Source organism: Natator depressus, chromosome 4, assembly GCF_965152275.1.
Source record: "Natator depressus isolate rNatDep1 chromosome 4, rNatDep2.hap1, whole genome shotgun sequence".
In the NCBI taxonomy this organism is placed as follows: Eukaryota; Metazoa; Chordata; order Testudines; family Cheloniidae; genus Natator; species Natator depressus.
The window spans coordinates 92,927,388-92,939,561 of NC_134237.1; the positions used below are offsets into that span (position 1 = coordinate 92,927,388).

At 42.8% G+C, this 12,174-nt stretch overlaps 1 protein-coding gene across 5 annotated transcripts in view; it reads left to right on the top strand.

Moving 5' to 3' along the window:
• The first annotated feature begins 7,201 nt into the window (after positions 1–7,201).
• Positions 7,202–12,174, top strand: part of GABRG1 (gamma-aminobutyric acid type A receptor subunit gamma1) — a 74,139-nt gene continuing 69,166 nt past the window's right edge. For all 5 annotated transcript variants that reach the window (XM_074951477.1, XM_074951478.1, XM_074951480.1 and 2 more), the window contains exon 1: positions 7,202–7,736. In XM_074951477.1, coding sequence (XP_074807578.1) covers positions 7,636–7,736 — 101 coding nt within the window. In that variant the 5' untranslated portion in view covers positions 7,202–7,635. The remainder of the gene's footprint in view (positions 7,737–12,174) is intronic.

A 12,174-nucleotide genomic window follows, 5' to 3' on the forward strand; every position in this document is an offset into this window, starting at 1 on the left:
TCAGCCCTCACCAAGTTATATGTTCCTTACCGTGATACTGCAGGATTGAAGAGGGGGTGGGGAACACAGACTGCCAATGGCTCTCAAAGCCATTAAATAAAAACGGGTCCCAGTACTGAGACTCCAACCTACTAGTGCTATGTTGCCCCAGAGTTAGATTTTTTTCAAAGCTATCTGCACCAAAAGCAGCACATAGCTCACAGTCCAGGTGCATGGCATTTTCAGAAGGCCAGTTATATCCCATACAAACACACTAGATGCACAATGTTTTCCACAACCAGGAGGCAGTGCTTAGGCAACAATGGCATTTTTCAATGCACAGGAGGTGCGACTGCCATTACTTGGCCTATGACTATTCCGATTCCGTTTCAGCTTTGCAAACAGTAGTATTTTCAGCATGAACTAGCAAAATGGCAGCAGGTGCATAGTGCAATACTCTGGCATTAGGTGCAGACCCAAAGGCCTCTATGATCCATTGCCATTTTCAGAATGGGCATGGGGAAGAGGAGAATGAGGCATGGTGATGCATCTAAGAGGGTTTCATATGTTTGACAACTGTTACAGCCATATTTTCAAAAGTTACGTCTGTGCCATTCTGTAAACATATCCTGGTGAAGTGACACACACAGATTTCCAGTGTGAATGTACATAGCAAGTATTTTCATATCCCTACCCCGCTAGCTGGCAAAATGTGTCTGCAGGAACCTAACATACATGTGTAACTCACATACATTTACCTAACATACATGTGTAACCTAACATACATGTGTATTGTGCTCATAAGTTGGGCAGGCACAAATGCATGTGCAGTAGTGTGTCTTTTGAAAACGTCGTGCACAAATAAGCTGTTGGATGGATCCAGCAAAGTGGCATTAAATATATAATTCATGTTCAAACCTACATGAACATTTATTGTATATGAAATATTAAAGAATTAATGCAATGTGGTGGCCCTAATACTGCTTTAATAGCTGTAAAAAAAAAAAACTCTGAAGAATATTGACCTTTCTTATTAAAATATGGCACTGACATTTTGAAGTGTAATTGTAAAAATGAGGTGGGCAGAATTTGGGTATGAAGGGCATAGAAGAGATTGTAAAAACCACATCACTTTGATGCAGCATTCATATTATGATCAAAACATGGAACAATTACGTTCAGCCAAATAGTCAACATTTTAATAGAAAATAATTTATATAAAACTTTCATTTCCCAGAGCTAAATACCCTTTTTAATTAAGGTTCCATCTGATACATTAATTGCTTCACTCACGTTAATCATTAAAATGATTACCAACAGTATGATTATAGCAACACTTACTAATTTTAAATGAGAGAAGCAATACCAAGGAGAGAGGCATGTGTGCATGTAGGGGAAATGAAACAAAACAGCCCTCATGATCCCTGACTTTTAAAAAGCACTTAAGAGACGATCCCTTTCAAGAGTAGCTAGGATAAAAAGTGAATCATATGCAGTATGAGAAGGCAGACATAAGGGTGACATGAGAGACAAGACGAAATAATTACCTAAACTAGGAGGAGTGGACAGTGTCCATAGTACCATTTCCCTGGAAGCCTGTGGGGAGGCACTATGTAAAATAATGCTGAGCCTAAATATGGATTTATTTATCTCCCTCTGATGTAAACAGGTTTCAGGAGCAATGGTTTATGGATCAATGCTGCTATGGATTGTGGAAAAATCAGGTTACACTGCAGAGGAATTAGGCCATCCGGTGGGTGGCCCTGGACTCCACATATCTTGGGGAATCTGATTTTGGGCACCCAAAACACTTGCCCATTCTATGGTATGAGGATGCAAACATCTCCCAGCAACAGAGCTATCTGGTGTGAACCGAGTTTCCTCTCAACCTCCTTGGGTTCTTGCTTGGAACTGCCAACTTGCCCGCTGTGACATTGCATTCCATGTTTTATGGAAATATGCTCATGAGTGTGAATATGATGTAACTGGAATATGCTTTATGCAAAAGGTCTCTTGTCAGGTATTATAACAAAGGTCATAACCTACTTAATATATTCGTCCTATTTGTATGCATGTATCATTCTTTTATCTGAAGCTAGAAATACGAAGTATAACTCTGAGGTCCTATTATAATTATGCAAAGTGTGGGCCATTAATGGTGATTTAGAATCTTGATGGCTCCCATTGACTTGGACAATTCGTTGAAAATGGTTTATTTATCTGCACACCTTCCTGTATACGTGTGGGCTTACACTGACATGTGGCCGTGTCATATGATGCTGGAATCCATCTTAATCCTTGTACTTTTTCCATTGATGAGGCGAGGGTGGGGACAAGCAGAGACAAGATTCCCCCTTGTGCGAAAGCTATAAAAGGGGGTGGATCAGGACAAAAGGGGCTGCCAGTCATGAGAAAACTCCTGCTTACCACCTGAGATGTCTGCTGGATCTAATGAAGACTGTACCAGGGTAAAGGATTGGGCCCAGACTAGGAAGGGGTCTAGTCTGTGAAAGAAGCTTATTGGAACATCTTTGAGGGTGAGATGACCTGTAATCAGTTTCTTAATGTATTAGCCTTAGATTTGCATGTTTTGTTTTATTTTACTTTGTGACTTACTTTGTCTTGGCTGTTATTACTTGAAACTACTTAAATCCTACTTTTTATATTTAATAAAATCACTTTTGTTTATTAATAAACTCATAGTAAGTGATTAATACCTGGGAGAGTGAACAGAGACAGATGCACAGCTATCAGTGATATAGAGGGCGAACAATTTACAAATTTACCCTGTATACGTTTTATACAGAGTTGTCATAAATATAAAGGGAAGGGTAAACCCCTTTAAAATCCCTCCTGGCCAGAGGAAAAATCCTCTCACCTGTAAAGGGTTAACCTCGCTGGCATCTGACCAAAATGACCAATGAGGAGACAAGATACTTTCAAAAGCTGGGAGGAGGGAGAGAAACAAAGGGTCTTTGTTTGTCTGTATGCTGCTTTTGCCGGGGATAGAACAGGAATGGAGTCTTAGAACTTTTAGTAAGTAATCTAGCTAGGTATGTGTTAGATTATGATTTCTTTAAATGGCTGAGAAAAGAACTGTGCTGAATAGAATGACTATTCCTGTCTGTGTGTCTTTTTTGTAACTTAAGGTTTTGCCTAGAGGGATTCTCTATGTTTTGAATCTAATTACCCTGTAAGGTATCTACCATCCTGATTTTACAGAGGGGATTCCTTTACTTCTATTAAAAGTCTTCTTGTAAGAAAACTGAATGTTTTTTCATTGTTCTAAGATCCAAGGGTTTGGGTCTGTGGTCACCTATGCAAATGGGTGAGGATTTTTACCAAACCTTCCCCAGGAAGTGGGGTGCAAGGGTCGGGAGGATTTTGGGGGGAAAGACGTGTCCAAACTACGTTTCCCAGTAAACCCAGTTAGAGTTTGGTGGTGGCAGTGGATCCAGGGGCAAAGGATAAAATTAATTTGTACCTTGGGGAAGTTTTAACCTAAGCTGGTGAAAGTAAGCTTAGGAGGTTTTCATGCAGGTCCCCAGATCTGTACCCTACAGTTCAGAGTGGGGAAGGAACCTTGACAAGAGTAAAACGGATTTATTTGGGGTTTGGCTCCCATTGGGAGCTGGGTGTCTGGGTGCTGGAGACAGGTAAACTGCTGAGCTATTCTTAGTTAGTCTGCAGCTTTGCGGGTGTGGCCCAGATCCTGGGTCTGTGTTGCAGCAGGCTAGCATGTCTGGCTCAACCAAGCAGGGTTCTGGAGTCCCAAGCTGGCAGGGAAAACAGGCTCAGAGGTAATTTCAGCACAGCAGGCGACAGTCCCAAGGGGATCTCTGTGACCGAACCCGTCACATCCATAATATTTTGGACTTGACTTTCTGTTTTTGTTTTAGTAAAAGACGTTTGACATCTTACACTGGCCAACATGGAACTTCATCTGCCATTTTGCTGTCCCTTTACCTCATTTTTGTTAGCCCTCTCTGAAATTCCTCACTTTCTTCTCAGTTTTGACTGACCTATATAACTTTGTGTCTCCCACTAATTTTGCCACCTCACTGCTAATCGCCGTTTTCCTTGCCAGTGAGAAATAGATTAACTGACATCCATCCTAGTACAGAACCTTGGGACACCGCACTGTTAACTTTAGCTATGCTAACCTTTGACCATTTATTCCTATCCTTTGTGTCTTAGCCACTTTCTAATTCATAACAATATTTTACCTTTCATCCTATGACTGTGTAATTTCCTTAATAGACTTTTGTGATGGACTTTTTGAAAGACTTCTTCTTTATCCATTACTTTATTGATATGACTGAAGAATTCTAACAGATTAGAAGCCATGCTGGTTTGACCCCCTTACACCATCTGGGGGTCTTAGACTTCTAGGTTTCAGTTGACATAATCAGTTTTCCTGTTTCTGAGGCAATGCTCTTTGGCCTAAAATTCTAAGGATCACCCCTAAAACCTCCATATTTTTTTAGTTCTGGAATAAGTATTTTCCCAACATCCTCTCTTATTTCCTTATTCTTCTCTATGGTTTCTTTTGCTCACTTGTACTCCAGTACATTTTGTCAGTCTCTCAGGATTCCTGTTTCTGATAAGCAGCAAGACATTTTTAGGATTTTTTTAAAATGTCTTTAGCTACTTACTCTTCAAAACCCCTCTTTGCCCTCTTAATCTTTCACTTTTCACTTAATTTACCATAGATTGTCCTCCTTTCTGGTGTTTCCGTGAAGGATTAGTTTCTACTTTTTCAAAGACAGTAGAAGGAAGGAAGGCTAAGGCTTGGAGCTACCTTGATCTACATTTATCTCTGTGACAAACAGAGCACATATCAACTTTGCTTGCTTGCCTTTTTGGCGTGATCTCATTGGTTTTGGTTTCAACTTTTTCTTCCCTTAGATACCATTTTAAAATTACAAATCAGATGAAAATGAAACCTGTGCTAAGTACATTTTTTTTACTGTCAACTTTAGTTGTTTGTTGTAGGTACATACTACAGTAGTGTAGTCCTAATCTTTACCTGAGCTTGGCATTTCTTGAGTATGCACAGACTGCTATGCCTTCAGGGAGCTGCACTGAAGTCCATGGGCCTCAGCACAGGCACAGCAGTCTCTTCATATTCATCTATTTACACTTCATACAATTTTCTCCACTAACAATGTGTCTCCGTTTCCTATTATGACAGCATGGGGGTAGGATTACATTTTTATGGATTAGCAAGAGCCTTAATGGTCCAAATAAAATGATTGATTGTAGGCCCCTTGGAAAACAGTGTGTGTGTGTGCGCGTGCATCAGTGCCATCCATAGACAAGCCTAGATGGGAAATGAGGGCGGATGTACTGTACATGCTGCACAGGGCAAAATTGTCTTTGAAGTCAACACAACCAAGAGGGGAGCTTCTCTGTATCCATTTTCATTAACATATATATGTTTTGTGGTGACTGAGCTCATGCTAGTCAGTGTCATCATTCCCTGGAGGCTCTACTTTCTGCCATCACCTGCCTGTCCAGCTACTTATCTTCAAGTCTTTGAATTTTTCACTTGATATACTGTATCTGTCTGAAGTGTATTGTAAAAATTCTTATCCTTTCAAGAAGATATAGTTCTCAAAATACAATAACACCACCCTATAGAAGGAGACAAGAATGAAGAACCCACTACTAGCCAATATCGAAATAAGCAGTAGCAAGGAGATTGAACTACACTTCAATATATTTTCCATCTTTGAGTAATATTTAACAAGAGTAAAATGGGTCACTCTAATGAAGTAGGGCAGCTTTTAAAAAAAATAAAATAAAATAACCCTATGTTGACCTGGAAGCTGGTGCAACTACACTGATTTCAAAGCTGTTTAAAATGTAAGCTCTACCGTGTAAAGCGCTGTACTGTGCAAAACTAATCTAGATTGGAGCTTCTGAACATGAACACAATGCAAATAAATAATAAAGTACACCAACACTTGCTGTAACATAATTTATTTTTTATTTAGACTTTTCCTGCAAATATTTACCCATCTCATTAAAGTCAGGGGGACTAATCACTGTATAAAGTGAAGCCAATGTGTAAATCTTTGCAAGATTGAGCCTTCATCTCCAATCTGTTTAATCACTCATAGCCCACCCTACTTGTTTTTTTTTTTTTTAAATAAGCAACCCCCCCCCCCCCCCGCCTTACATTTTCTTTGTGCTATATTCAACACATTGAATATCCCTAGTCACTTTCATACACCTGCATCCTGGAATACTTTAATACTTTCCATCCCAAAAGCTCTTCACTGATTCATATTTGTAAAGGCCCACAATATTCCAGCCAGGTAAATAATATGGTCCCCCTTCATTAAAGGGGGTGGAGAGGTGTTGGGGAAAGGGAAGCAAAGAGAGGGTGATGTCGAGAAGCCAGCACTCCCCTCTCTTCAGCAACTTGGCCAGGCTTCTTCCTCTAAATCATACAGCTCGAATCAATAGCAGCAGCAGGAGAGATGAAGAGAGACGTTTGCAGATGAGATCAAAGGCGATGGAGCCTCCTGGGCGGGGGATCACTCACTTGGTAGTGGTGGTGGTGGTGGGAGGGGTGGGCAGCCTGAGCGGGGACAGTCCTGCATCTTCCAAACTCCTGCAGGAAGTGCCGTGCCAGCCACATCCCCATCACGCAGCCGGACCTGCCCTGAGTCGCGCCCCCAGAGGCGGGGCGGATGAGGAACTGCAGGTGTCCGCGTTGTGCGGCGGTAGCAGCCAGCAGCGCAACCCCCGCCCCGGCCGGCTGCAGGGACTGAGCGCGCAGGGCAGAGCCAGAGCGGCGGCAACCCGCGCGCTCCGCCGCCGCTGCGGCCCGGCTTTCCCCATCCCCATAGCAACCGCCCGGGCAACAGGCGCTCGAGCTCCGCGCTCCTCGGCTAGCACGGCGGGCCGGGGGAGGGGGGAGCAGCCTCGTCGCCGCAAGGGGCCTGCAAAGGGCACGCGCGGGGGGCTGGATGCAGCGACCAGGGGCGCCAGGTGGCCGCAGGGGGAGCCACACAGGGCGCAGCCGGAGGCGGCTCGCTGCGCTAGCCGGGCGCTGAAAGCAACTGGCTTCCTTGCGCTCTGCCTCTGGGGGAGCACATTCAGCCCCCGCGCCGCGGGTGGGCACGAGCTGGCACGCTGCCCCCGGGAGCGCTGCCCTCGGCAATGGACAGCCCCGTGCCGCCCCCGTCCCGTTTTGCTTTAAATCCTTATCATTAAGCAGTTGCAACTTTCTCCCTCTACAGCGGTGCCGAGCTCTGCGAGGAGCTCCTAGCTCCCCCCGCCTGCGGCTCTCAATCAAGCAGCGCCGAAGGGACCCTTCTCCTCGTGCGAGGCCCTCTGTGGGTGGCTTCTTTTTATTTCGCCTCCCGTTTAAAAAGACGCCAACCTGTCCGCCGAGCATGTTTCCCTTCTAGTAAGGAAGCTCCACCTCTGCGAGGACTTGATTCGTCTAACACTTTTTAAGATAATTTATGGAGCAACCTGAGGAGCTTATTGGCCAAGTTGCATGGTCCTTTTAGGGTCGGATCCTACCTGGCTCGGGGGTTGTCTCCCTCTCGCTCCTACGCGCTGGGGGGATGCCGAGATTGCAGGGTAAATACTAGAGAGTGACTTGTAAGAAAACCAGAGAAGAGAGACTTAAAGCCAATGGATTCATGGAGGCGTCCCTCCTTCCCGTGGCCTCTGTGCAGTCCCCGCAGCAGGATGAGGCTTCTGCTCCTGCTATTGACCGTGCGGTTGGGGAACTGGTAAGTACAAGTGACGAGGGGACCTGAAGTGGCTCTGCTTAGCAGCCTTTCTCCCTCCTTTATTGATCGCTTTGGGTTGGGGACGTTGCATAGTAGCAGCCCATTGTAGGTCTGTCCAACTCCCCTGCGCCCCCATCACCCAACTCCTCCTTTACGTTTGTTGTCGGATCACTTTCTGCTTGGACTTGCATCACTTTCACCTGCCCCAGAGCACTGTGTTCTCTAGGAAGAGGAGTGCCCTATTGTTGTTACAAACCTTAACCTAAATTGTAGCTCTTTTGCAAATGACTCTCTGCAACCACCTCTAGTGAATCTGACATTGATAAAGTAAAACTTGATTTGTTTGTCATTTGAGTAAGAAGCGTTTGTGGAGCCCCTGCTTCAGTTTAGCTGCAGTAAGTGATCTTCAACTTACCCGTCCTTTAAAATAATGCATTTTTCTTACCACCCGATATTCACTGTATGGGGGCTGTGGAAGTCAGTACAGCTGGGAATTTATCAGAGCTTGTACATATTTGCCAGCATCTGTTTCCCAAGAGGACCTTAATACTCAACAATAAAAATTGTTCCCTGCAGGCTGCAAGTTATCAGAGTTTCATCTTAGGCAATTAGTTTTATGCATTTTTTTATTTGGTTTAGTTTATAAAAAATAAATCTTTGTCATCTGACAAGTGGCAGGTTGCTGTTCCTGTACCTGAAAAGTACTCTGATGTAAATAAATAATACAAATAATTTGGCAAGTAACTTAGTTTGATCATTTATTTGCAAAAGAAATAAACCAATATATTTGTACAAAAAATTGTCAACTGCATTTCATATTTTAGTTTTCCACCAAACTCTGGTACTGTCTGCGTGGCTTTAGGACATAGGTCCTGATCCTGCACAATTGAAGTCAATGGGAGTTTTGCCTTTGTCTGTAATGGGATCAGGATCAGGTCCATTGTGCACATGTGGAACAGCTGGGTAGGTTCTGAGGTGCTGTTGAAGTTATGAAGCTGAAAATGCAAGCTTTAACAGGAATTTACAAGACTGATCATACAGGCTCTGAAGAAGACATTATTTTCTACCTTGTCAATATGCCATTTATAAATGTCCATGAAAGATGTAACAATGATTTTGTTTTCTTTTTATCTTTCAACTCCTTTAGTAATTCAGAGGTAACATTTTTTATTCCTTACTTTATGCATTAATAAAAATATTAAGTAGCTATAATAGTACAATAGAATATTGCCCTGTGTGCCTATCTTTAACTATATGCATCAAATGATCATTCATAGATGTAGCAGATGTGCAGTATCTAGGATGGTAAGAAATCCATTAGCATGTTTAAAGAAATCCATTAAAAGTTAGACCCCCTGACGCTGAACAGTTTAGTCTGTGTGAAGATCTTTAGCTTATCTCTCATCTTCAGAGGACTGCTGTGTGATCCCAGTTAGAAACACCACTGATTACCCTTTTCTTAGGCATGTATTAGTGTCTGTTTCTTTTAAAATTCTTGTCAGATTAAGGTAACATTTTTCAAAGGCATTGATGGAAATGATACCAGCACAGCTGTGCATCTTCAGAATGTTTTTTAATGAACACATTACGCCTCAGGTATGAAGGAAATTACCAAGTGGTTTGAGAGAAAGGAATACGTATGCTCATTTTATCTGTTCAAAGACTAAGTTTCAAAGACAGGAAGAGCTATCTTAAAAATAGTTGCAGATGTTATTTCATTTTTCACTTATTAAAAATAAAGTATGATTGTTTTAGAGGAGTAGGTATGGATTTTAATCATATGTAATTAGCAGTAGATTTATAAATAAGTTCATGAAGAACCCTCCAATGAGAGGAAGAAATGCACTTGGATGAATTATTTTATTCTGGACTGCACAATCTCTTCCCAGATAAAATGGAACCTTCAATATAAATATGTATGATATCAGCTGTTTTCAGGCTTGCTTTTCATTCAGAGACTAATTGGTAACATTTGTTGTTGAGAGCTTTTTCAAGTGACCACAAATGGATATGTTTTCCAGAGACTGAATCTATGATGCGTAGTTTGTTACAGCTCACTGATGTTCTACAGGGAGCTCTGTGGGACTTTCCAGAGCCCCTTCTTAACATTCTGCCACTCAGTTGAAAGGAAGTTGGGAGGAAATTTTCTGCTTCTCTGCATTCTGTTCTAATCTCTGTCAGAAATGGCTTTTCCTTTAAGTAAAAAACATTCTAAAATGCAACATTTGCCTCCAGAATAGACCACAATGCCCCAAACTGCAGACACTTTCCAAAAATTGCTCAAGATGGGAGATCCCCAAACTCCAATACAAGGTCCCCACCTCTCACACCACTCAGACTTCAAAGGACCTAAATTGGACATTCTCTGTTATATGTGTATGCTCTTATGTGTAAACACCCACAACCCCCACTCTTAGTAAAGGCTGCTCTAAGTAACATACTTAATGCAAAGCTAAAAGCAAGGAAATGAAAAGTTGAGTACCAGTAGAACATACCTTTTAATCTAGACAAACACCTAGCAGATGACAGAACGAGGAGTAATGGTCTCAAGTTGCAATGGGGGAGGTTTAGATTGGATATTAGGAAAAACTTTTTCACTAAGAGGGTGGTGAAACACTGGAATGCGTTACCTAGGGAGGTGGTAGAATCTCCTTCCTTAGAGGTTTTTAAGGTCAGGCTTGACAAAGCCCTGGCTGGGATGATTTAACTGGGAATTGGTCCTGCTTCGAGCAGGGGGTTGGACTAGATGACCTTCTGGGGTCCCTTCCAACCCTGATATTCTATGATTCTATGATTCTATGAAATGCACATGCATCACAACCTTAACTCTGCCTACAGATACCAGCCTTCCAACATCCAATTCCCAAATCTTACGCAGCTCCAGCCACTGTGTTTAACTGCAGCATATATATACCCAAACAGACCAGACCTCCCTCCCCTACTGTCCTTTCTGCACAGTTCTCTGAAATTACACATGCGCAGGTTTGAAGAAAGGGGTGTTGAATGGTTGGTACCTTTACTGGGGTGAAGATAACGTTGTGGTGCTTTTTCTATGCTGTATGGTGGTTGTGCTGGAACAATGTACAGTAGAACCTCAGAGTTACAAGCACCAGAGAGTTATGAACTAACCAGTCAATCACACACCTCATTTGGAACCAGAAATACACAATTAAGCAGCAGAGATGCCCCCACCCCCCCAAAAAAGAAGGAAATACAGTACAGTACTGTAAATGTAAGCTACTAAAAAAATAAGGGAAATCAGCATTTTTCTTCTGCATAGTAAAGTTTCAAAGCTGTTTTAAGTCAGTGCTCAGTTGTAAACTTTTGAAACAGCCATAACATTTTTTTCAGGGTTACAAACATTTCAGAGTTATGAACAACCTCTGCCAAGGTGTTCGTAACTCTGAGGCTCTACTGTAGTTACCTATCAGTCACTTACTTTTAAATGCTTGTGTTTTGTAATAAGATCAAAATTATTATGCTGTCTAAATATAAAAACACAGTAATTATAAATTAATGCATATCACCATGACACAAAAACCTTGACTATAACCCAATAAAACTAATTTTCTTTTATTAGTAATCTCTGAATACACACACAATATGAAACCCTTATGGAAAAGAAACATAAGTTTTTACTACACATAAACAATATATGTTGATCAGCCTCCAATGCACATAGTTAGTGTGGCAGAGCTCCGACCTTGTCCCCATGGGTCCCGCACTTCTAGGCGGTTTATGCTAGCCTCAGTGGCTCACTGTGACCCTCCACATAGCCCTTCTCTCTCTAGGGCCAGGGTTACAGTCTACTGAGCCCTTTTTGTCAAAAGCCAGCAAGGAGGTTGGTGAGAGAAGTCCCACAGTCTCTGTTGTCCCTAGGGGCTTATTTCAGAACAGTTTAGACTCCTGTCCTGACAGGGGCCTGTCTTCCCCTCCCAGGAGGTGTTTCTGAAGTGGCAGGTTGTGGGGAACTCAGGCCCACCCTCTACCCCAGGTTCCGGTCCAGGGACCCTAATGGTGGCAGCTGTTGGTTGCTGACCATTCACTGCCAGAGTTGCTACATTTCCCTGGGCTAGTTCCCCACAGCTCTCCCGCTTCTCTCTTCTTCACCCATACCTTAGGGCTCCCTTACTGATGGATTGAGGGTGCCTTCATTAACCAGGCCTTCAGCCACACTTCCTCTCCCCTGGCTCTCCTCAGCCCAACTGGAGTGAGCCCTTTTATAGTATCAGAGGGGCCTTAATTAGAGTCAGGTGTTCACATTACCTTAATAGCCTCACCTGACTCTTTGCAGGTTAATTGGAGTCGGGTGTTCTCATTAGCCTGGAGCAGTCCCTGCTCTAGTCAGTCAGGGAATAGAAACCTGTTCATCCAGTGGCCAGTATATCTGCCGTTGACTACCCCATTCCCTAAAACCAGGGCGAGGAGGTTGGCCAAT